We start from the raw sequence: 26305 nt of genomic DNA, 5'->3' as shown, positions 1-26305 counted from the left end.
TCATGCAGGTACAAAAGTATGAGTTTTTCCTGTATCACAGTATGCGATCGTTCGTTGCTGCTTCTTATTTGGTATCCTCTGGACATCTTTTTGGGATTCTTCAATAAATGCAAATTACAGACTTACAGAAAATCTAAAAAACTATTGGTTTTCTTCAGATCCAAACACACCATTCCAGTTAGATTAAAGAGAGGCAAATCTGCGAGCAGCTAAACAAGTGTGATTCGTATCAAACTAATTTAAAATATAGTTTTAACCTAGTGTACATCATTCATACTATAAGTCATATAAGCATTCTTAGTACACAAAGAATGGAAGAGACTCAATACAAGAAAAGAGAGACACAAGAATACATTTCCACTTGTCTTGTATTTATTGATATGTTACACTACATAGAACAATAACAATGTTAAATACTGGCATGGAAATGTTCACATAATAATAATAATAATAATAATAATAATAATAATAATAATAAAAACAATGTGTGTGTTCCTATGTTAAAAAAAATGCATACTTTTCATATCCCTTTCAATAAATTAAAACATAACACTGACAATAAATAGAAGTTATCACTTAAGGCATACTCTAATTGCAAACTTATTCAGAGCCGTGAGCAGGTGCTATATTGAGATTACACTTAAAAAATCAAATAAAATCAAACTTCATCTTTTTTCCCCCCATCGGTTTTTTTATCTTCCAGAGTTTGGTTAAGGTAAGAGATGCATTGGATTCTGGGTAAAGGAGATAAGTTGAGAGGTGCTGATCACGTTGCAAGAGGAAGGAGTTCACAATCTTTTTGAAGTATGTGCTTGTATACTGTTTCTCTCAAGTTGTAACCATAATAAAAAAATAATGTATGCTTTAAACATGGTAAGGAAACAGGCAAACATGAATACAGAAGCGCTTTCTAATTTTACTCCCTAACACATCATTGTGTGGCAGTTTATGAAGCTGGAGTAGAATTCAGCGAAGCCTGGAAGATGCAACTAACCCCGTTACTGACAACTGTTTCATCAAATACAATCTCTCTCTTTTTTGGGTGGGCTGTCAATACCATTTTCACTCATGTGTGGTAAATGAATGAATGAATTTGATTGAATCATCTGGAAAGAGATCGTTCATGTTCATGTCATGTGTGGGTTCATCTACACATGCGACTTGGGTACACAACCTCACAGTTTACAACACAATACAGTGGAGGCAGACGCTCAGCTGAATCTGGTTGCAACTAGTCATAGCATCATCAATGCTTAATTCACTAAGAAATCCAATGAAACGCTTGGCTTGAGACAGTGATCAAACCATAGACCCTGGCATCCCTGGTGCCATGCTGAAAACACGCCAGCCATTCAACCATCCAGTTGGCAATGGTATCCTAATCAAAACACTACAGGCAACTATCTATAATAGCGATGTGTCCTTAAGACTAATCTCAAAAAGCATTATCTTCAAAGCCATCAGCAAAGATGATTGTAATGACCAACTAAATAAAATAAAAACACTGGCTGAACTTTCACTTGTCTGTCAATAACAGCCGTGACCAACAATGCAGCCAGCGTATCTCTGCAAGACAGCACCCTAAGTGTACGGCAGCAGACCCCATCACATTGTCCAGAGCGGCAGAGCGGCACACAGCCAGAGCCCTGGCACACAACGCACGGGAGAGCTGTGATTATTATTTTTCTACGCGTGTTTACATTTTTGTTACATTACTCAGTGACAGAAGCCAAAAGTCATTCCTGCTGCTGTGCAATAGAGTTCACACCAAACTGCTGAATAGTGATGTCTGGGGTTATACTGTCAGACTCGTCCTTTACATTCCTTGTGGTCAGAAATGCGGGCGTAACTGGAGAAGTTCATCGACCATCTTCCCTGTTTGCTTTCGCTATTGTTACTGAATAATATTAATAACAGTACAACAAATTGTCACAGCAATTGTTGACGGTCTCTGTCCACAACTGCTCTCTGACTTACAGCGCTGTCAGCTGACAACCGACTGAAACTATGAAGACTAACACTACTGTGGCTGGGGTGGGGGGGGGTGTCTTTAATGCTAGCAGACGCACAATCTCTCTGGCACCAACAGAATACAGAACACAATCAAATTACATTCCCACAGAACCTTCTGTAGATTAAGATACACAATTAAATAAATACATTAAAACTGTTCTACAATTAAAAAAGCCTGTGCCTGTTGAAAAGGGTGACATTCCGTAGGATTGATATGTTTTGTGCTTGTATTGCATTTCAAACCAGCATGTAAACTTAAAAACAAAACTGTGTAAAAATGGGCCATGCAGCTGTAAAAGCTGAGGAAGACCCTTTACGACGATGAAGTATTTCATTACGACTGCCATTGAGGCTCAGAGCAATCGGGGCTGTTGCTCAGTCTACGCTGAACACATCATAACTATCTCCCTCAAGACAAGCCTCAGTGAATCTAAAGGCGCTGCCAGCAATGAAAAAGACTAGATTATTTTCTTTTGCCTGACCGATTAAGGTCACCATTGAAGCAAAGCTATGTCCCTTAATGACTTCAGATCATTCTCATGCACAGGCCAATTTGCACATCGCTCTAGGTTTCAGAAGACGTATTTTAAGGTAAAACTAGACGAAGAGCAGGAATCTCAGCTGAGTTTACCAGGCCATATAATGGCAGACAATCTCACCAGGAACTGGAACCCTACACTACCCTGGATTCACTCTTGACTGGCTCTCCTGCCCAGCCCACTCTTTTAAATTAGCTCATACAGGAGCATTGAGTTATTGGGCTATGGAAGGGAAAATGGGTTGTCTTTCCACCAATCAAGAAGAGAATTTGTGTACCAGGTATTTGGACACAACAAATAGACCACTCCAGGCAGCGGAGACAAACAAGCGTCTTCCATAACCTTGCCCTGGATTCCCCATGGGAAGGGGGAGTGGTCACTGCTTCTTAAATCACATCGTAAACTGTATGTGATCGGTGATGCTGTAATGGAGTTTCTCCCAATAGCAACTGCTAACAGTGCGCAGATCTCTTTGCAATCATCTGCCTTTCATTGGGGAGCTGCAGGCTAACTGTGGAAGTGACTCCAATAATCCCAGAAAGTCAAGCGCCATTGTCGTATATATCTAACCCGCATCCCAGCAGGCCTCCCCATTTCCAGTCAAAGAATGGGCATAAGCTGATTTCAGCAGACAGCCAGGAACACGGACTCAAAGCAGCGGAGTCAGATCTTCTGTCCCCCCATTTAACCAGCTCTTTCTCCGAGTCACCTCAGTCGGTACTTTATTTCCATTCGAACAGACTGTGAAACCACACTGATGTACCTCCCACTTAACCTCAAATGACAAGTGATAATAGACTAATAGGATACTGGTTTTCACACCTGCTGGGGACCATTATCACACATATCAAACTACATTTTCAAGTCATAACCTCTTAACAGACGTGTCATCCCTCAACTCCTGTACCTGATAAACAGGAGGGCTGATCCACAGAGTACCATCCCACAGACTGTCAATATCTCAAATCACATTCTTGGGAAAAATACACAAACTTATGGGTAATTTTAGAGCTGGGGATTTAACTACAAGTAACTGTTTACTTGTATTGAGCCTGTATAAGATTCTTTCCACATGTCTTATACTTGAGGAGTAAAATGAATTGTGACCAACGTGGGCATATGCTTGTTGTCTGAGTTGAGGTCCCACTGTCTTGCCTATGAGAAAATAATGTACTTGTCTAAGTAGAAGTTAACAGTTAATTACATCTGCAAGTAGGCATTCATTTGGCACAGTCAGAAGCATTTATCTGCATATTAACTGAAAGTCTTCCTTATGGATTTCCTGATGATATATATAATTGTCAGTCTCTTTTGTAGTTACTAAAGCACTTCCAAGGGATTGATTAAGAGCAAGAATACAGAGTGCTGAGTCCAGACCAGGCAGGACTTGGTGACAGTACTGGTGTAACTCATGTGGGAAGAAATCAGGGGGATTTATGGGACTTCACTTCACAAAGAGACTGCTGCCATGTTGCCTCACTAGGTTGAGGGTGGAGATGGTCTTATAGGTAGCGAAACAGTCTCCAACATAACAAAAACAATAATTATTTATAGTTTTCTAGAGAGATTTTGTCATGGTTTTAATTTCAGAAGCAGGGAAAGATTGTATTTGAGCTGCTGCCTTTGTTGAACAGAATATCTGCAAACCACTAAGCTAGACATGTAAATAAGTCCAGTGTTAAAATAAAATAGTCTGCCATCCTTCGATTAGCATAAAGAGGACAATGAACATTAGAGGTAACTTTTCCACATTCAACTACTTCAGTGGGAAACGGTGAAGCTATAGATCTCTAAACCAGGGGTCAGCGCGGCCACGCCCGACGCCCAATAAGGTACCAGTGTCAGTGTGACGTGCGGCGGGCACTGCCTGCTAACTTCAGCCTATCTTTATTCACTCTCATACACAGACGCTATGATACATGAACTGCTGTCTGATCAGTGATAGCCTTGGTGGAAAAATACAGACACAAAGCCAGAGAGCCAGAAGGAATCCCGAGGTCACAGCTGAAATTTTGTTTTTACGTCAAGTCAATATATTTGTGAAGCTTCCTCCCTCTGTTACGACACCAAATAAAAAAAAAGCATATACCTATGTATAAGCAAAACAGGTTCTACATTATTAATGCTATAATTTGCCAATATCGATCACAGTTGTTTTCCATTCAAGGTCTGATACTTGTCCTCACCTGTGCTAAAACAATACAGACTAGACAGCAAGGAACAGGACTTGGGGCACCCCAAATTAATTAGCAGCAAGTTAAAGGGGCCTTCATATTATGGATTATAACAAATCGACAATCTGAATGAAAACGGCCTGTATATGGACTCTGGCTCCAATGAGAATGGGTATCACATGTACCTGTACCTACTGGAGCCACTGGACACATCAATCGGAGGAAAAAGGGATGATATGTCCATTGTGTCAGTCTTTTTCTCAAGGTGTGTTTTACAGTGGCACCAAGAAAGACTGTACTCTTGTACCTAGTACTAGTACCCATCCGTATTGAACTCTTTATTGTTTATAAATCAAAACTTCAGAGGACGGTACCATCATCTTATCTGCCTCGGCTACCCTTCCTCAAACCCAAAAGATGAAAGAAGAAAGAAGAAAGAAGCGCAGCTATGAAAAGGGGACAAAGACCAGGCTGACGTCAGTGCGGAAACGAGTCTGGAACACACTTCAAAATCCTTCCTTTCTCAGAAAAACAAAAAAAAGGAAACAAAATCAATTAAAATTACAAAAATAAAAAGAATATCTATCAAACTGTTGACAAGTGCAAATCCCTAGTGTTGCTACAGTACTACTTTCAGTGCTGAAAGAGGAGATGAATATACAATGTAACCTAGAAACCCCCATCACTCCAGCCAGGAAGGAGAAAGACCAGACGCCCGAGCCCGTCTCTCTCCCCGCACTTCAACCTCTCGTTCTGTCCGCTTAAATACATTTATTTTTGTAACCATAAAATTGAAATACACAATCATAGAATCATAGTTTTCAGCGACAAGAGAAAAAGAAACATAAGTGAATCTGGTAAAGAGCAGCTGTGTTCATCAGCGTTGCTGCCTGAAATTTAGAATTAAGTTAATTTATTCATTTACTTATTGAGCTTGACACTATCTTGTTCTTTTTCTGTTTGTATCACAATGTTGGCGGGGAGGTGGCTCACAAATTGATTCCTCCTGGCTCTAAAACACAGAAAGAAGTACATGTCCTACCATAGGAGGAAGCAATGGCTGTTAGTTTTTATTTAATTTTAAATATTTTTCTTTTTTTTTTTTCCTGTTTAGTTTTTTTTTTTTTCGTGTACGAGTGAGCAGTGGCATTTAGTAGATGCCTGCCCTCTGTCGCCGCCTGGTGGCGGGATGGACTCACTGCAGGCCTCGGGTGCCACACGCTACTGGATTTGGCAGGCAGTGGAGGAGGTGGCCTGGCAGCACATGCACGTGGGGTTGACGGATTTCGGGGGGATGAGGTCGAGGTCTTCGTCGTCGGGGATCTCATCCAGCCGATAGCCGTCCTTCAACAGCTGGATGTTCAAGTCTTGGTTGATCTGCTGCAGAGGAGGAGGGGCCGGTTAGAGTATAAGGGTGTAAAACAGGGATTCACAAAGCGGTCGCGGAGTGGAGGACCCCCCGGCCCTGCTTGCTTGTTCCAACCGAGCTCTTACTTACTTAATTGAGCCTTATATTGCATTGAGAGTTGAATTATGGTTTCAATTAAGCAAGTAATATCTCAGTTGAACAAAAACCAGTCTGACGGGGTCCTCCAGGAATGGCCTGGGAATCCCTGGTGTAAAAACAGAATATTATACCGTAAGGAACGCCACCAATTAGAGGGAAACCATGTGGGCTAGAGTTCAAGGTTTAATCCAGTTGAGCCTCGAGGTGAAGATGCCTTGAACTGCACTGTATTATTGCACTTTGTATTGCTCTTATATTTTGTAAGTCGCCCTAGACAAGGGCGTCTGCTATGAAATAAATAATATTAATAATAATAATAATAATAGATGAGCACATGAGCAGCCGCAATATCGCTCTGTCAGACATCTCACCTCAGCGGAGGAGTATCCTGATGAGGAGTATCTCGACATGTCAAAGTCATCATCACTGTAAGGGGAACGAAACGCTGCATTACATACAATCTGCAAGTCACTCAAAACCATTCAGCACCAGAACACAAAGAGCAGGAAGAAGGCCTGCACTCAATTGTATGTTTATTTGCTGTGAGATACAGAATTTACAATCTGTATTTTTTGGTCTGTTGTTGCTACATAGATTGTTTGTCATGCTAACTATACCCTGAGTCAGGAGCAGAGTGATGAGAGCTCTATTACTGTTATACAGGCTGATGGGAGCACAGCTGCAATGCAACACTGTGTTCATTTCGTAGGCATCCTCCCTCCTCCTCTCCTGCTTTGAGAAGTCAATTCAAAAGTCTTCTCTAACGGAGGAGTTAGTTAGCACAGCAAATTAATTAGGGACACAAAAGGCAAAAATCACAGAAGACAGAGGGGAATGCAAATAAGAATCTGAAGGAGAGAAAAGGGAAGAAAAACAGAGCACTTAAAGTGATGTGAGCAATTAAGGATTAGTTCATAGGTGTCTGCAGAAAACATTACACAAATACATAAAATCAGGCTACATGAATGCATGAGTACATTCATACACACTGAAATAGTTTTATAATTACAGTTAAAATAATGGACCTTATTGCATTGGAGGCAACAATCATTTTAAAGCTGCTCTACACAGAAGACTTATTTAGGCAAGCAACGGAAAGGTAAAACCTGGCACTTTATAGAGCAGTGATTAAGAGTGACAAAAAAAATATATTTCCAGATTGGGCTATGTAAGCTCTTAAACAAGGTATGTACCAGGGCTTTAGGTTATAATATCAAACTTAAAATGTGCCAAATTAATAATAACAACAACAACAACAATATCATCAACAATAACAACTACAATAATAATATGTTGATTGTCATATCAGTTGTGAGTCTTGGCCTTTAAAATGAGAGGAAACAGACAGCTAACCAAAAGGGAGATCACTGGTGTGCTTCAGGTAAAGATATTCTCTTTAAAACTTCATAGAGAAATTCCCTATAGTCAGGGCAATTTGTGAAACTGTATAGTGTATGTATCTCCTGCACAGATTAAGGCACTGAACTGGAACACTGTGCGGCTTCTTGCATGCTTAATCCAATGAATTAATGTAGGCCCTGTAATCCTCATTCAGTGAACTCCTCTCAGGAGAGCTCTGGCAATTTATGGGCTGCTCAGGCATGACGAGTTTGGTGGAGAAGTTCTCATTTGTCAATTTTCTCATTTGTCCCAGACAGACCAGCACTATAAAACCAAGGCACGGCTTTGACTGAACATATTAAGAAATAAGCATCCATCTGTAGAGTTCACATATTTATAATAGATGATAATATATTCTAAATACATTACAAATATATGAAAGCTATATCCATATGGGCAAGTACATTACGAAAGGGCATTACAGTTGGTTATGTTTGGTTGAAATATTTGCCTCCGAGATTCTAGCTTATATTCCCTATTTTATAGCACACTGGCAGAGAGCGTCAGAGAGAGCTCTTTAATTCTGGCTTTTTATATATATATTTTGTATTAGTCTTATTTGCCTGTAGCAATATCTTGAGCACACTGTTTCATAATAAAACGCATGACAAGCCAATGAATTGAAGTAGGGATACTCATTTGTCTTGGGTTTATTGCCACTTCACATAAATAAGGCAGTGACTTCATTTTTAAGCAAATAAACAGTCTGTGTCTATCTAATGTTTACACCATTAATGTGTGCATTTCCTAAATTAATCTTGGCTTTATTGGAATTGAGATTGTCAGTTTTGCTTACTTTAAACACACTTGGGTAACTTGTAGAGTCTTGGTTTTCATTCTTTATTTTTATTTTCCTCTACCCAGAGAAAAAAAAAAAAAAAATGAAAACCAAGACCCTACAAGTTACCTAAGCACTCAGCTTTTTTGTGCAACTATAATGTAGCATAGCTTTAGAAACAGAAACCAGTTCAGTTACAGCTGTACAGAAGGGCAGGCAGAAACCAAGACTAAAAAGCCAAAAGGAAGAGTCTTGTGTGAAAGTTCAGCAGAGGAACATGAATGCTACAGATAATCTAAAGTAATGTGACATTAAATACTACAATTCCATATCTTTGTATTGCTCTGTTTGCTGTGGAAGAGCAGTGTGTATGACTAATCTGATTCTGGTCTGTGCCTCTGCGATAAGTTCCTTTGGTTCCCAATCAATGCTGTTATACTTCTGTTAAACCCTTCACTATTGCTTTTTAATACTAAACTCAACTGGTGCATGCATTTGATTGTTAAAAGTCAGCGGCTCTGTTCCACCAAGAATAAGCACATAAGGAAAACAAGCAAACGATGAGTAAGAGCGAATACTGTACTTCTGTACTGTACGTCCCCTTGGATTGCAACGCTGTGTACCTGCTGTATGAGACAACGAAAACTCTGCTCTGTCCTGGCACCCTTTTTCTTCACCATTGTGATGGAGTATTATCCCACTCCATTCAGAGGGGAAACACAATTTCCATCACAGTGAACAAGTTGATAGATACCTCCACAGAGATTAATGGCTTTCAGATTTTGGATTTGCCATTTCTTGTATTACTTAAGAAAAGCTCAGCGTCGCGGGAGGAAAATAATTTTCTACTCGGATAAATCCTTTTATAGGACAGGCTAATGTAGAGCTCTTCTGAAGGATTTCTATAGATGAGGTTCTTTGCTATAAGAAAAGCCAAAAACAGAAGCAATGAAACTAAAATGACACAATTTATAGTATTTTCTCAGTAATTCATCAGTGGAATATTGCACCACCTAATTCTTCCCTTTGAACTTCTCGATAAAATCCAGCCTGATTATTCACTAGCAATCACTTAGAGGGAGAATTGACCCTTCATTTGAATGCATCCTTTTGTCAGGGTATGAGATCATTCGTTACTCATGTAAACTACAAACTTTCTGTGACTTGGCATCCAATCTAGTAGTTTAGTCAGGGAAAGCTCTGGTTTTCTGGACAGTACAGTAACAGGGACCTACAATGGACATAGTTTTTTGCCATCTATAGAAACTGTTAAGTCTTCTCTTTCCCGGTCTCTTAGCTGCATTTTTGGAGGTGTTGTTTGTGTTCTAGGACTGTTGAAACAAGTCTATTGTTGCTATTGTTGTTGTTCTGAGATCCAGGACACACGAAGCTCTCACCTGTCTGTGTCAAGGGCCACAAGGGGCTTCTCATCGGGGCTCTGGTCTAGAGAGGAGTAACCTTTATTGGGGACAACCAGTCTGGAAGGATGGAAAGACAGTAAAAGAAAAAACATTATTGCAGCACATTCAACTTCTCTCAGTGCTAGTGCTCCTTGTGCAATACATTACCCATCATTCTCCATCCCTTAAATACTAAAACATATTTCAGCTGCCGATATTCTGAGATTCCTTGCATACATTTTGTTATTCTTCTACCTATTTCTTGTACTGCAGTGCATCCATACTAGTGTGCATTTAAATCCTTTTGTCAATCCACATCTTTGTGATGGGCTTCGATAAATTGTTAGCTTCACTCAGACTTTTCACCAAACCATAACAAACTTGAAAGTCTAATCCAGGTGCTTATTTTATCCTCCCCCTTCTTATGAAACAGCAGACATGCAGTTTAAGGACTTGCCCTCCCACTCAGGGAATATTTACACAGTGAGGAACCACTGGAAAACACTCTCCCCCGACACCGCAAAGAACAACCCCACGTACACCACAAGCAGCCAAATGGAGGAGCTTCTCACTGTGAACGACCGGGCGTGACTTTTCTATTCTGGTTTCAGTCAGAATGTCTCAGATACTTTCTAATAGTTTTGGTCTACCGCTGAGCACTTTCTTTATCTCTCCTCTTGTCCGCCTGAGAAATTGGGTCTTTAAGGTGGTGTGAAGGTTAATAACATTTCAAGGAAAAAGGCAGAGAACAGTAGTGCCCCTGAGCAAATAAAATGGTAATATTATTTGATTAGATTAGGTATGGGGTCTTTATCCAAATATTGATAAAACAAGGTTCCCACCTGTTGTTCTTGAGGAGTTAAATAAATAAATAAATCAAAAGCATGCATTTTTATCTACTCACATTTGTGGAAATATAATGTACAACGTGGTCATTATACAGACTGACATAAATAACACCTTCGTATTAAACTGTATTCAATTTACACCTCATTTAGTCAGAAGATTAACAGTTTCCATTCCTTCATTCTGTTTTTCACATGGTTTGGAATTTCATACTTCTCAAATTCTATTCCCTCGTTTATTCATTACTTTGAAGAATAACACCTGCTAATAATTCCATAGAGTGTACATGCTTTGACTGTTGTATTTGATCAAGCAGATGTGGTTTTGGGCAGCATCCACTGCTGACAAACTTGGAATAATCAGCTAAACTCATATCCAGCTACTAAGAGGCGAAAGGCTGGTATATCCAGGCTTCTCTACCATAATGTCTTTCAGGATCAGAGACTCCCCCCAGGTCTTACCGTGTTCTGGCCATGACATTGTTCTTCTTGGGCTGCTGATTCACGGGGCTCCCAACATTGCCATTCTTCAGGGACCCCTTCCTGGCCAGCTCTCTCTGTTTCTCTGAAATCACAGAATCGCCACACTGTTAACTGTCAGTCTGTGGAAAACCCCACCGTCTCAAAACCCAAACATGCCCACAAGGTTTTCCCATTCCAATCTATACACGCACACACACAAAGGCAGGTATCAGTTGTTCAGTGTGTCATTCCTTCTGCAGTACGCGGCCTAGGTTGTTGCCCTTCCTGTCACAGCTACCTAGCTAGCTGCCTAGGAGACACTCAGTCCTAATTGCTCTGAGGGAAAACACAAATAAACTAAGCTGGAGCCTGGAGTAGCTGTTTTGCAGGAAATGGCTTGAATTCCTGCCAACCAGCGCTGAGAGGTGGCTCGGAGCGCAGCGTGTCGGGCTGTGTGCTCTGCATTTAAAGCAGGGTCTCTTGTGGTTGGGAGCTGCAGTAGCTGACAGAGTGTGGCTCAAGGTTAACTGGGTTTATGTGGGGATAAAAAAACAGAATTAGTGCCCAGTAAGTACTGGTGGAGTCTGCAATTCATTTATGAAGCACTGTCCCTTAACACTGCCACCATGGCCCAGCTATGGGGACTTTACCTCATACACATAAAAAGACAATATTGAAATAAATAATCACTCTCTTAGGCTTTCCCTGAACTGGCAGATGGTCATGGCCATTGCAGACGGTACTTGCCCAGAATCTCTGCTCTGGTTTGATCCACTTGCCTCCTGCATTTCAGGGGCCTTTAAACACATTTTTATTATTTAAACACAAAACTCAACGCTTTCACTCCAGTCAGTATAACAAGTGACAAGAGACTGTGCGTCGGCTAAACGCATAACATCAACCATTCGAATCCCTAGCTCACATGCTCCACATCAGAGATAGTAACATGTTCTTGAGATGGCACTGAAAATTGCTCTTCTTTCTGCTTTATGCAGCGTTAAGCCACCAGCATTAGGGCTAATTGCTGGGATACATTTCAAGACAGTACATTTTTATGGTCAAATCAGTCTAACAACTAGGTTCTTTGTAGATTTTTTATGACATTTTTTCAAACCCCATATTGATGCTGGTGTCAAGAGTTTTAATGAAATGTCTGTGTTCCATAAGCCATAAAACTGCTTACAATCATAAGCCAAGGGAAGAAAATGACCCATAGGACACTGTACCCATACATTTCTCACCTTCAGCATTAACAATCCTCTTGAGAATATATTATTGCACTGATAGTATGTTAGCTTTACAAGCCATTCATGCAACATACAAAATAAAGCTGCACACTAAGAGCAAACAACAGAATGTGAATGGAAACAAAAATTCTGGAAAAAAACTAACACTGAAGGTATAAACTGGGGGTGAACTTCTAACCTTTAATTTCAGAAGTACCTTGTATAATACACTAGATAAAAATAGAAAATTCATAGGGTTTAAATTAATAAACAGGCATGCAAAATTCATAGAGAATAATGCTGACGGGGTGGGGTAAGATGCCACTGTAGATATTGAGAGTAAAACATAATATTATGCCAAAGACATAATTACAAATGCACCACCAACTACATTTTAATATGGAATGTAGGATTCAGGAACACGGCTAACAGAACTTATTAGGTGAACATTCTGTATCATTCTGTGACTAAAGGCAATAATAAGATGCAATTACAGGATACACCAAATGATGCAATTTCCAAGCAAAATTGTAAAGTATCTAAGAGACAATGCAAGTACAATGAGAGAATATTGCTAACTTAAGGTAAATCTTGGAAAGTAAATCTGTTTTTATTATGAACTAGTACTTTGTAAACAAAGCTAAAATAAAATGTATTATTCTTGAGATTTCCGAGATTCAACCAATACTGGAGGCAAATTACAAATATGAACCAGATATGTTCCACTGACAACTGTACTGTAGTTACAATAAGTGTATAGTGTTGAATCTCTGTCCATGGTGCTGAAGTACTTCCAGTAACAAAACATCACAATATTACCATCAGTTTACACTCTACGACTGAAGTAATTTCTTTTCTTCTTAGAGTGCCATCAACTGGATTTTAAAAAGGGCGCAATCTCGATGTACTTGCGTTCAAATGCTGCGTTCCACTTCTAGTCTGCAATTTTAAAAGATCGCAGGCCTCTACGCCTGGCAACGCAGCAGAGCGCAGCTGTAACTTGTGCCAGGTGGAACCAAATGTACGCCTCATTAATTCAGATAATTTGCAAAGAACTGCCCTATTTAAATGAAGCGCAGGTTTGCAGTGGGTGGAAGTGGAGACGGAACACCACCCGACAAATGATTATGTGTATGTTTTGTTGTATTGGAGATATTGGGTAATAACTGTAATCACTGTCTCTGGGTGAGAGTAATGTGTGAACGAATAGGGGTTTCTATTTAATGCAACTAACATACAGATTAACTACTTTCAGCCATCGTTTGCAAGCTCTAAATGCATACATGAATGTAAATATAGTTTATGTACATAAATGCACATTTTCAAGGGTTAACATTTTATTTATGAATGGATGTGAGAATATTTTGAGTTGAGAATGTGAATAATATTGCTGGTACCATATGTGTTCTGATATACATAATTGTATAAATGAGAATGTGACATAATCCAGTTTGTAATGATACATTGATGGGCACATCTTATTTGCACATTTAAGGAGTGGTAAGGTTTACGATTTGTGAATGCAGCCTCATTAATGTGTTATTGGAATGAGTCCACTCTATACATGACCATTGGGATTCCAGACGTGTTGTAACTCAGAGGCTGTGTCCAAAACCGCATATTAGCATACTAAATAGTACATCAAAATAATACGCCGCCATTAGCAGTACATACAAATACACAGTATGAATATAATAGTATGCGATACTGCTTCCTTTCTCAAAAATGAAATAAGGGAGCACTGGACACTTTTCAATCCCATAAGGCCATGTGGGAAAAAGGGGGCATGTCTACATCACTATATCACACATGTATATATATATATATATATATATATATATATATATATATATATATACACACAATTTTGTGTTTGTAATATGAAAGCTATGGTAAAAAAAAAAGTTTTAGTTACAGAACCAGTAACTCCAAAATATAAAGAAGAGACAACTGGGAAACCAATTTAAATTCAAACTTCTCTGGCAACAACAGATTCTATACTAAATGAATAACATTTACTATTATTAATGACAGTTCCATAACTATATTCTGTAAATTAGAAGTTAATTCAAATGTAGTCTAAATGATTGAACATTGCTATGGAGTTCCTTTGAGTCAGTCACCTCTAAATTACTATTGCCTTATACATTTCAGTGAAACCCTGCAAATTTGTATGCATTGCATTACAGTATTTTCCAATCGTGCTTATAAAGACAAACAATTAGATTGTTTGGGGTGTGTGTTAGCAACAGGACCCGTGGAGGAACGCACTGCCATTTTGTTGCATGCATTTGGAAAAAGGACCTTTATCAATGTGATAAATTTGTTTGTCTCATTCAAAGATGAAATGCTTATCACTGGTTGCAGAACAACACTGAGCACATCACCTACAACACATCTGTAAAGCAGATGACACAAACTGCATGTTTGAATAAAAGCTGAGGATCTTCCTATCGAGTATGTCACACAAATCTACAGAGAATGCTGACAAAGCAGCCTGCACATGAAGGTGAACGAGAAAACCTGGTCTAAACATCACAATTAAAAGCCATGTTAATTAAGCAGAAAAGACTTCGGCCGTCAGACTTGGACATGCATTTTAGTCCGAGCTAGACGCTTAGTTTACCTAAATAGACACCAATTATTGTATCATCCATTTTAGATCCCAAGTAATTTATTTCCCTTCCAACACAATTCACTGTAGTTGCCAAGTACACATGATACACTGCATCAAAGACTTGCGATGGTCGGACAGTGAAGAACCTTGTTACTGAGAATATGTGGCCAACACATCACTATCAGCCTTTGATGGATGGTTTTTCATTCTGTATTTAAGTGGATTTTTTTCCCCCCAAGCCTCATCATTACAATAAACAGGATTTACTGAAATAATACTGTTAGAATTAAGAATTTGATTGCCTGATTGATTCACTTACTGGCTGTTTAAGAAGGCTGCTCAAATGCAATGATATGCATTTCAGATGTTGCCGTAGCCCTGGACAGAAATACAGCAGAACTGCTGACCAGTGTTTAGATCATGTGTTTGTGTTATAAAAGGCACACACTGTAGAGGCTTTATAGCTGCAGAGAGTCAACAGACTGATTGCTAATGATAGAAAGTGGTCATCCAGTCCTTCTGTACTCCACAGATCTGTGAAATCTGCTAGTTAGGTTTGCTAGCTGCCAACCTTGCCTGCAAAGATGAGCGCTGAGGAGAACCAACAATCGGCTTTCCTTTCTAGATGTATATGTGGGCTGTGTCTTAGGGAGGTAATAAGTAACTGAGAAATGAACATTGGAAACACAAACCTACATGAAACACCCCTTCTGAAGTCGTGTCCTGGTGTTTAACGAAGCATGCTGTGCCTTTACCCCTCTGTGTTACCTGCCTGAAACAAATATGTACAGCCTTCTCTTTGACAAACTTTGATAATGTATCGGCCATTCTTTTTAGGTGTTGGGGTGAAGTAGGGAAAATGTATGCAAGCTTCGTCACTGTAAGACTGTGCCAAATACAGAAATTAATAACGTTCTGAACACTAGGTTTGTTTGTATGAACTACTTATTTATTTGAATAAATTAATCGTCAATTCAATAAAGCCTCACCTATTTAGCACTTTATGTTGTCTATGGTCTGTCTCGTTCAACACCACTCGACCACATACATTTACAGGTGGAAATCCTGTCATTTTAGGAGGCTGAGAAAGTAATCAACACCATTAAACAGTCCTGTCTCTCTCTCTCTCCCAATTTGTAGCAGGGGTCCAGCGAGAGCCCATTTAATCATTAATGAGAGTAAGTCCTGAGCAGAGCCAGCTATAGCACTGCCTCCGCTCACACACACACACACACCTTACAGCAGCAGCTCACAGGGGATTCCCTGGGTAGTGCAGACATTACCCTCTGTCACCCAGGGCTCAGCAAACTTCAGCAACGCACGCCTCTGCTCACAGCCTCCACTGAGGACTCCAAGCAATCCTCACACACGCATCTTGGTATACTACATACAAATACATGGACACAATGCAAATATAATGGGAGCCTCACAGCTGGATATGTGTTTTTGAAACGCACACTATCCATAAATCAAGCCCCCACCCCAGACACGAGGAGAGCTGCTGTCTGTACTGCACATGAAAGCAGGCAGCCCTAGCCCAGGGAGGAGAGTGGAAGGGCTCTCCGCACTCGACTGGACTGTGAATGATGGAGTCCTGTTTATTCCCCTCATCTAGCTCTTCACATGCATCAGTGGAGAGGAGACTGGCGGTTAATAAGTAATCAGCAGCCTGTGGATTAGCAAATGGATGGGCCTGGCAGGTGTGCGCTGCCATGTAGAAAGCAGCTCCTCTGTGATTATAGATGTTATTTTCACTGAGCTCTCCTGGCCATGATGTCATTTCATAGTAGAGGCGATATAATCCCGTGTTTTAGGCACAGAAACGTTGCTTGTGGAAATTACTGCATCTACGCATTGGCGGGCAACCTCGTTGTTTCAGTCCATTGAGTCTAAGGACATTGCAGTAAAACAGTGACGTGTGCTAGGAGTTGAAAACACTGCACACGGCTGCCAGATCCTTCTTGTCAGTTCCCTTTTATGCAAGTTTATCTAGAACTGAGAAAGCTGAGGAAAGCAAAAGCACTCTTATCAATGAGCTAACTGGACATGTTGCTATGAATGAAAGTCCTTTTTCTTGTAAGACTTGATGAAGCTCAGTACCAACTATTTTACAGAAGCACTGTACTATTGAAACCGCAGACACAGAGTCGGTGGGAAATTGATTAAACAAGCGAGTACAGAGACAAAAGGCATATCTGACAGGCTACGATGCCGGTGGAACCAAAATCATTCTGAATTGCAATTTGTGAAACTCTGTCACTAATCTCTGCATTTATCAACTTTCCTTCTAAAGAGAAATCTAACAACAATACAACATATTTTTGCCATGTCCATGTTTGAAGTGGAGCTTTCACAAAACAAGTGTGAAACATGTGAATACATGCACAGGTGGTGCAAAACCAAAGCCCAGTCTCTCTTCTCTCCCATGGAAAAACACTATCATGTGTTTGTAATGGCCTTTATTAACAGAAGCTAAGAGGAGGGTTGACAGACTCTGTGAATCTTTTCAGTATTTTCTTCCATTGGCTTGACAGTATTCCATTTTAGCTGGGTAACAGAGAACCACTGTTATACATAAGCAACAGAGCCCGTTGTTGCCGGCTCTAACTTCTGATAGATGACAAGGACTGGAATTATGCATCCTGAGCCGAAGGACAGGTTATCTATCAAACATTCGAGAGGGCTCTGTATAACATTGGTGCTATTAAGTATAACAGTGGTGCTATTTGAAAACTATTTATGTGGGTTATTTTTTAATTTCATTAACTTAAAAACCTATATTTACCTTGATATTCTGATATTTTGTGCAATAACTTTTTGCTGAGGAAAAATAGTTCCAAAAGTAATTCACGTAAATAATTATTTTTATTTGGCCTAAATATATCATTATTCCTTTTAATTACTGTTGTGTGGTTAGTCTTTCTTATAGTCAATCTGGACATCTGGGAACGTTACACTCTGAGCAGTCCCTGTAGTATTCCATCGGAACTTGTTGCTGGAGGCGGGGCTTCATTCAAGCTGCAAGGAGAGGATTGGCTGGAGCTGAAACAGTGCAGCACTTTGACTGGCTGGTTTTGAGGCAGCTTGACATTTGGATCCTGCTGAAGTTAAAACTGTGGACCGATTGGGTCTTTCCTGTGGATTTGCTGTCCAGTAGCTGCAAATTAAGCTTTCATTGCAGTGTCCCATCTCTGGCATGACTGTCTCCAGACCAGCGTCAGGAAGTAGCTGAACAGTTGTTGCTCTTATACTGTGGTTGATCTTTTGCTAAGCCAGTATATGCAAATATTGATTCATTAGTTCAATTCTATTTAATTTACAGTTGAGCATTTCACTGTTCCAGTGGGCTTTATCACTTGGTAATACTAGCTAGATCTGGCTGTTGGCACACAATCGTTTTCATATTACAAACAGTATTCCTTTGTATTCTGAAATAATGTATTTTTTGTTGTTGTTGCTGCTCCACATTTCACACACACACGATGCATACAGATTAACGTACTAACACTAAAATGACTGCACTAAATAAATTATATGACATATGCCCCACTACCATGAGATCTTCTACAGCAACTAAACAAAACAACCAAAACAATGCTGCTTTGTACACAGAAGGCAGGACTGAGGAAATACCTACCGTTTCATCAAAAGCCCTTTTCAGAAAAGAAAAATGTCAACAACGTGGATGATTTTCTCATCCATGAAGAACCACTTTACTCTGTGTTTACTTCCCTCTCGTCTTTCTTTCGTTCCGGCCAGAGGATTACTGGACTTAAGTGGAAACAGCTACAAGCTGATTTTTGATCCCGTAGGCCAACAACCAATGCTGCTCGGGACCTATACTGTTCTTCACAAACCGCAGATTTAATTGCACTCCTTATCCAAGTGCCTTTGCAAGATGCAGACACCAGCACTACAAAAGGAAAAGTCCTGATACGGTATATGTTGTTTCTTTGTATTATTGTGCTTGTATGTTTTAGGATGGGAAGCTACATCATTTATTGGTGGTTTAGTTAATGGCTGGTCTAATAGAAGGAAACGGCTTAGCCTGATAACTGGAACTAAAGGCAGTTAATGGTTCTCATTTGTGGTGGAAGCTAAAGTAAGCACCCAAGCAAGTCTTAAAACCATGTTCCCAGAAGTGAAAGATGATGAAGAGATACTGAAGGATCCCACTGGGTGTGAATGACCTGTGCTAGCCAGAGAAGTTGGTGCATGCTCTGTGGGTCAGATGCCCAGGTAAGACAATCCATTGACAACTTCCCGTGGAGTAGGACACGAAATAAAAATAAATCAATAAATAAAAATATCCTGAGCTGAGGACCTCAGCGATGTGTGATGTCACGGCTCTGAGCACACTCACCGATTTTCATCTGGAGGGGAGAAGGCTTGTAATTGATGGTCACAGACTCGCCCTCCCGTGTGTCAGAGTCCCCCTCAGAGATGGATGAAGCAGCTGGATCCTGTTTAAAAACACATCAATAAGAGAAAGGTGCGGTATTAGTACAGCGCACTGTGCCCAGGGCTGCACTTAGCGAGGGAGGGAAAAGGAAAGGGGGAGTGGGAAGAAAAGGGACAGGGAAAAGAAAAAAGACAAGAAAACATGCATGAAGGATGGTAGAGGGAGAAAGAGAGACAGGCAATGAGAGCGAGAAAGAGAGAGTAGAATTATTATGGACAATGATTATAGAGCCATGGGAAGCAATGGGAAAGGAGACGTTTTTTAAGGTAGATTTCTCTTCCTCAGCTAGAAGAGTGAAAGTGTACACAAGCAAGCTTAACGATTAATTCAATACACATCACATTGCTACAAATAAAGTACAGGGATCATGAATTTGATACCTGCTTTTGCAGTTGATGTGATCAAACTAGCAACCCCTAATAAAAAAACAACCACTCAATTTGAAATTACTAAATTACTATTTTCTAAATTTAATATTAAGGATTGACCTTCAGGACAGTTTAACCAGTCACAAAGACTTTAGCAGTGTACAATTCTGAAAAATACATTATTAGAGAAACCTTAAGCAACTTAATAATAATAATAATATTATTATTATTATTATTATTATTATTATTAATAATAATAATAATAATAATAATAATAATAATAATAATAATAATAATGCTGACGGTGATTTCTTCGGTAAGACCGGGGGGGCTGACGGTGTTTTCGTATGTTTTCGCACGTCAGCATAATATAATCGCGCAGAAATGCCGTTATGGGAAATCAGAATTGGATCATAAGCCCCGACACCGATGGTCTGGAACCATCGTTTTCCACAACGCTATATGGGCGCATGTCTTTGCAAATGAAATATACTACGGACTTTTTCTTTGCACGCTCTGATCCCGGACGTAATTTTGCGGTGTGCATTGTGTCTAATCGTTGCTGCATAGGATCAACACGTTTCGTTGCCTCGGTTTGCATATCAGGATGCTGTCTTTATAAATGTGCACGCAGATTGGTCGTGTTACCAGAATATTTGATTCTGATATGACACATTTTGCAAATGGTATGGCTCGTGTCCAAATCATGTCTGTCTGTTTTTCTGAGGAATCCAAAATGCGCGCATGCATTCGATTTACATGTCGCAGGTGCTGGTCGAATTATCTCTGCCATAATGGTGTTTGTGATGTTGGCTGATTTCTAGAAATGAGTGTTCCTGTTTAAGGGGGACCAGAACTCCAAGCGGCTCCCCTGCTTACTGCCATCTATAGGATTGTGCTTAATACTACATGCGTGTTACTTCAACTGCAAACCTTATTTCTCGCACATTAGCGGCATAACAAAATAAATAAACATCAATTCTAGAGATCAGAGTATCAATACAATATTGTGAAGAAAAAAAAAATCACTAACTGTCTTTAGGCCAATTTTAATTATTAGTTAATGCATACATATATAAGAGTTGAAAGAAGAGACCCTACACTACATACCATTGTATTATATCAATAAGTTACCCATTTTGTTTTTATAATGACACAAGATTTTGGAAAATTCACACGAGAAAGATGTACTCTGTACATCGGGACTGACTGAAAAACTTGTTTAAAAAAGTATAATGGGGCAGGTAGGGTTGTGGTGCAGCACAAAAAGGTTGTGATAATATATAATAGAATATAATATATGCTATCCTGAGACAGAGCTATTATGTTGCGTTTGTAATCATGAGATATTAAATAAAATATTACAGACACCACATATCTAAGCAGCCAGATGCTTCCCTTCCCTAGAGTTTATAGACAGTAGCAAATGTGGTAAATTATACAGGTTAGTTTCAAAGGAGAAATCCACTCAAATCCCTAAGGAATTCTGAAGACAAGAAATGTCAAGCCTTCAACTTCAAAACCATTCTATACTAAATTAAAAATGAGATTTTTTTGTTACACAGCAGTAGCAATTATTGTCCTTTTACACTGAGATTTTTATACAGAAGGCTTCAGTTTTCAAACTTCAATATACATTTAATGCCAGAGGTTTTCTTCCTGTTGACACGTTTCAATAGATAACAACGTGGTTTATACTGGGGAATATTCCTTTTCGGTGTGTTGCACAATGTCTATGTGTAACATCTAGGATGTCCTCAAGGATCAAACCCGATTGAGAAAAGCCAGCCCACTCATCAAGCACAGAACAGCTTCACACAACGAGGCTCGGCATTGTCCGAAAGATCGTCATAATGCTTTGAGCTTTGTTCATTGGGGTTTGAAACTGTGACTGAAATATTTCTTTGCTCTTTTCTCTAGTGTACAGAGTGCATCCATCCTTGCGTTGGTGATTTCAGAGATTCCAAAACCTAAATATCGAGCCCAACAGGAATTCAACCTCAAAGACATGACTCTCCATGTCTGGGTGTCTGGTGCTGGGTGTCATTTATTACATTGCCTCAACTCAAACTTCGGCCTTCTTCAAATATGACTTGGATGTTTCCTCAGGCTCTATATGCTAGAACTTTTGTTTCCCAAATAGGAAAAATCTAGATTGTTACATGAAAAAATATCACCAAAATGTTTGTTAGCGAGAATGTTGAAATGGAAAGGTATGGAAATCGGACCATTTTCTCTTGATGCGTGGCAAGACTTCATAACATCTAGCAAAAGCTCCCAGAAGAGACCTCAGAAACAGCAGTCAATAACCCAGACTGAGGAACAGAAATGAATTAATAATTAGGCTCATTTTTTCTTTAAAGAAACTTTTGACTCCCCGGCGCGCTGTTGTTATACCTGTTCATAGTTAAAGAAAGAACAAGACGAGACCACACGTTAAGTAAAGTCATCCTGGCACTACAGACTTGAAGTAGCATCAGTGTGCTGACTTAACTCTTTTTTAAATCACTCTCTGGAACTCCACCAGTACTTATCATTGCATCATAAGGCTTTAGATAAGTTACATATTAAAACATTGTACATCAGAACACCATAAGACAATCATGCAAAAACAAAAAAACTTGCCTGTATCTAGAATTTAAAGCACAGGCAAGTCCGTTAATTTTTACACTGTGGTTCTCATGGCAGTAAAAGGTGCTCGTGGTTTTGCCTCCATTAGAGACTCATTGATTCTCCAGTACTGACCAGGATCTTTTGCAAAGCACCGCCATCATCTCACCACAAACAGGAACTGCAGCACCAAACCACCCATCACTCCCCCACTCTCCCCGAGCAGCGCTTTGTCATTCTCTCCACCCAGCGAGAGACACAGTCTGCAAAGATACCCAGGTTCTACAAACCAAGCACTGCAGTCGTTTTCGGGCGAGTACACTATTAACACAAATGTATCTTCAACCCAAAGTGACGCTCATAGCAACACAAATACACAGGGAGTCATCTTGTGTGGTGTTGCAAGAGTCCCACAGGAGGAATGGGATACCTACTCTACCCCACACAGCCAGGACTGTGGAAAAGAAAAACAATGACAAGAGTGCAATTCTGTCTCATAGGAAATGCTCTCATAATGGCAATAAATGGGCTGTTCAGGTTGAAGAGAAGTATCTTGCCATATACAGGCCACTGTCATCTTGGCTTAAATTGCTGCTATTCTTGTTCAGTGGGGAGTTGTAGGAGTGGATTGTGACATTTCTTATCTATAACTTCACATGCTAATAAAAAATAAATAGCGATCAGTACAGTCTGCGGCTTAATAATAAAAAAATTCTGGAGAACTTCAAGTATCAGGGGAAACAAAATAATACATCTGCCAGGTCAACCTTCTGTTTAAGTAGCTCTTATCTTTTATTACATTAAAAAAAAAAAAAAAAAGTTTAAATACATTTGGTTTTAATTCTGTTGCAACACGGTTTCTCAAAAAGAAAAACGATAGCTCACCTCTCATTAATCAACCATTTAATTGTTTTAATAATGCAAAATAAAAGTAGGTAAGCCCAAAATACTTCGACTGGTTGCCCTGTCTAATGATGTCACAGTCTGAATTTCTACACATTGTCTAATGAACCGAAATCCACATTTATTTATTTTAGAAACCCCCATCTGCAATGTAAATAATCAACTTCAACCCAGAACAAACTCTGCCCATGCCCGATCTTTTCCTCTGCCACAAAAAAGGCGAACCCTTGATTGGTTTTCAATAGACTGACTGAGTTTACTCAAATCCACCCCCCCACTACCCACCCCACCGAAATCCTAATCTGGTGGGTGCCCATAATTCCGGCCCCCATCGTTTCTGACCATGAATGTGACAGGCTAGCTCTACTCGAAGTAATCCTTCTTTCAAAAGCGCACATTAACCTTGCTTACCGGAGGGCGTATGGCACTTTTCAGAAGTGATTAATCTTCTTGAGAGATTCATAAAGAAACTCTCCATGGGATTCTGCACACAAGTGGAATGGTCAGTATTGGATAAGGGAGCCTTTATCTGCTAATAAAGATGGTTACAGACATTGGGCCCGAAGCCAAGAACACAAAAGGGCACATTTGGACAGACAGGTTTATCTACATCCCAGCCATGCTGAAGAAATTGCATCTTACAGATAAGTCTTCACAACACAGTGGATGGTGTCATGTATTTATTTGCGAGAGCTTTCCATATTTTCGCTACTTTGATTATAAATTTAATATACTGATTATTTCCCCCAACATGCATAATCCTACCCTGTCCCTCCACTGATAAGAAATAACCAGCCAATTCCACAGCGCTCTCTCTCTACCTGCCACCTGTTTCGGCTTACATTTGAAAGAGCTCCACATCCATGAACGTTCTTCAAGGTTGGCTGACTAGTGACCTTTTGTAAAGAAAACAAAATTGACCACATAAATTACTGTAATAATCTCCCCCAACTCAAAGCTCATACCCTGCACTCTAATGAGATGCAAGGAGAAAACACAGACGCGGCGTTTCCTCAGTACCTGAGGGACTCTTGCTTTGTGCAATTCGTAAACCTTAATATAATCTTAGGGACTGATGAAACGCTACATTGCAGACAATTTCCAATCATTAACCTATCCTCCCTTGGCTTCTTCATTATGGCTGACTCAACCCTTATCCTCAATCCATGCAAAACAGTACAATTGTCATTGCTATGAGTATAATGCCTTTCTGTGTCCACCCATGTTGAGCCACTGATTCAAATGAAATGCAAAATTGAGGCCAGGGTGGGAACAATCCTTTAGGCCCATTTGACTCATAATTAAGTAAACTCCTGAAAAATGCTAGAATATTCCTCAAGTGAAGGTCAGACATCCAGTGCTCTAAAGTTGGGTAACTTTCACTCCTTAGATTGGGTACTTTCCTGCAAACCACATTTAACGTGGTGTAGGGCTATTCCTTTCCTCATTTACTCACAAAACAAAGAAAACAAAACTAAAAACTATAGGTGTATTTATCTCGAAACATTACAAAACACAATGGAATTGAGTTTCACTTCATTACAGTGGACAGCAGTGTGGTGTAGCAGTTAGGATGGAAAAATAATGCGATATATTGTAAACATCGTAAGTTGCTCCTGGAAATTGATTTTCAATATCAAGACATCCACAGCAATGACACTCAATATGTGATGAAGAGAGGCTGACATGTGTTGACCATGCAGGCTCTAAGAACATGGAGATCCTTGGTTGAAACATATTACCCGCAAGTTTGAAAACAGATCTCTGATCATTCTAAAGCTCAGCAGGATTTGTTTGGCTAGGACATAAAGCACTGCTGAGCTCTTATCAATATCAAGACCACAGAAGCACATCAAATTTGTCAGACTGAAGCTTAGAAGAATCCCGTCATAGCAATAGGAGTTTAACAGGCGTTTCATTAAGCTGCGGAAACTTGAGACCGATGTAAAAACATGCTGATTTCAGTCTATTTTCGGAAACATTCAGGGCATTTTACAGTTTCCCCATGTAGGCTACTGCTTACAGTATTCACCCCCTTGGCATTTTTCCTATTTTGTTGCATTACAACCTGTAATTTTAATGGATTTGTATTTGGATTTCATGTAATGGACATACACAAAATAGTCCAAATTGGTAAAGTGAAATGAAAAAAATTACTTGTTTTAAAAAATTCGAAAAAATTAAAAACGGAAAAGTGGTACGTAAATATGTATTCACCCCTTTGCTTATGAAGCCCCAAAATAAGATCTGGTGCAGCCAATTACCTTCAGAAGTCACATAATTCGTTAAATAAAGCCCACCTGTGTGCAATCTAAGTGTCACGTGATCTGTCACATGATCTCAGTATACATACACCTGTTCTGAAAGGCCCCAGAGTCTGCAACACCACTGAGCAAGCGGCACCATGAAGACCAAGGAGCTCTCCAGACAGGTCAGGGACAAAGTTGTGGAGAAGTACAGATCAGGGTTGAGTTATAAAAAAGTATTATAAGGCAATAAAAAAGACAAAGTATAAAGGTATTAATCAGAGAGGCAACAAAGAGACCAAAGATAACCCTGAAGGAGCTGCAAAGCCCCACAGCGGAGATTGGAGTATCTGTCCATATGAACACTTTAAACCGTATACTTGACAGAGCTGGGCTTTATGGAAGAGTGGCCAGAAAAAAGCCATTGCTAAACGAAAAAAATAAGCAAACAAGTTTGCTGTTCGCCAAAGACTCCCCAAACATATGGAAGAAGGTACTCTGTTCAGATGAGACTAAAAGTGAGCTTGTTGGCCATCAAGGAAAACGCTATGTCTGGCGCAAACCCAGCACCTCTCATCACCCTGAGAACACCATCCCCACTTTGAAGCATGGTGGTGGCAGCATCATGCTGTGGGGATGACTGGGTAGGGACTGGGAAACTGGTCAGAATTGAAGGAATGATGGATGGCGCTAAATACAGGGAAATTCTTGAGGGAAACCTGTTTCAGTCTTCCAGAGATTTGAGACTGGGATG

The 26305-nt window shown here is 39.9% G+C and overlaps 1 protein-coding gene across 2 annotated transcripts in view; it reads right to left on the bottom strand.

Moving 5' to 3' along the window:
* Nucleotides 1-353: 353 nt before the first annotated feature.
* LOC136754667 (protein FAM219A) overlaps nucleotides 354-26305 on the bottom strand; it is a 43960-nt gene continuing 18008 nt past the window's right edge. Inside the window, exons 2-6 of one of the 2 annotated variants that reach the window (XM_066710699.1) lie at nucleotides 19326-19425; nucleotides 11120-11222; nucleotides 9810-9890; nucleotides 6605-6659; nucleotides 354-6103 (exon numbers count right to left, since the gene is read on the bottom strand). In XM_066710699.1, the coding sequence (XP_066566796.1) occupies nucleotides 5948-6103; nucleotides 6605-6659; nucleotides 9810-9890; nucleotides 11120-11222; nucleotides 19326-19425 (495 nt within the window). In that variant the 3' untranslated portion in view covers nucleotides 354-5947. Of the gene's footprint in view, nucleotides 6107-6604; nucleotides 6660-9809; nucleotides 9891-11119; nucleotides 11223-19325; nucleotides 19426-26305 lie in introns of both variants that reach the window. The other variant, XM_066710698.1, reaches the window with a different exon arrangement.

The sequence above is a fragment of the Amia ocellicauda genome, chromosome 8, assembly GCF_036373705.1.
Source record: "Amia ocellicauda isolate fAmiCal2 chromosome 8, fAmiCal2.hap1, whole genome shotgun sequence".
In the NCBI taxonomy this organism is placed as follows: Eukaryota; Metazoa; Chordata; class Actinopteri; order Amiiformes; family Amiidae; genus Amia; species Amia ocellicauda.
Note: the sequence above shows the minus strand (reverse complement) of the source record. Positions and strands in the feature narration are given on the sequence as shown.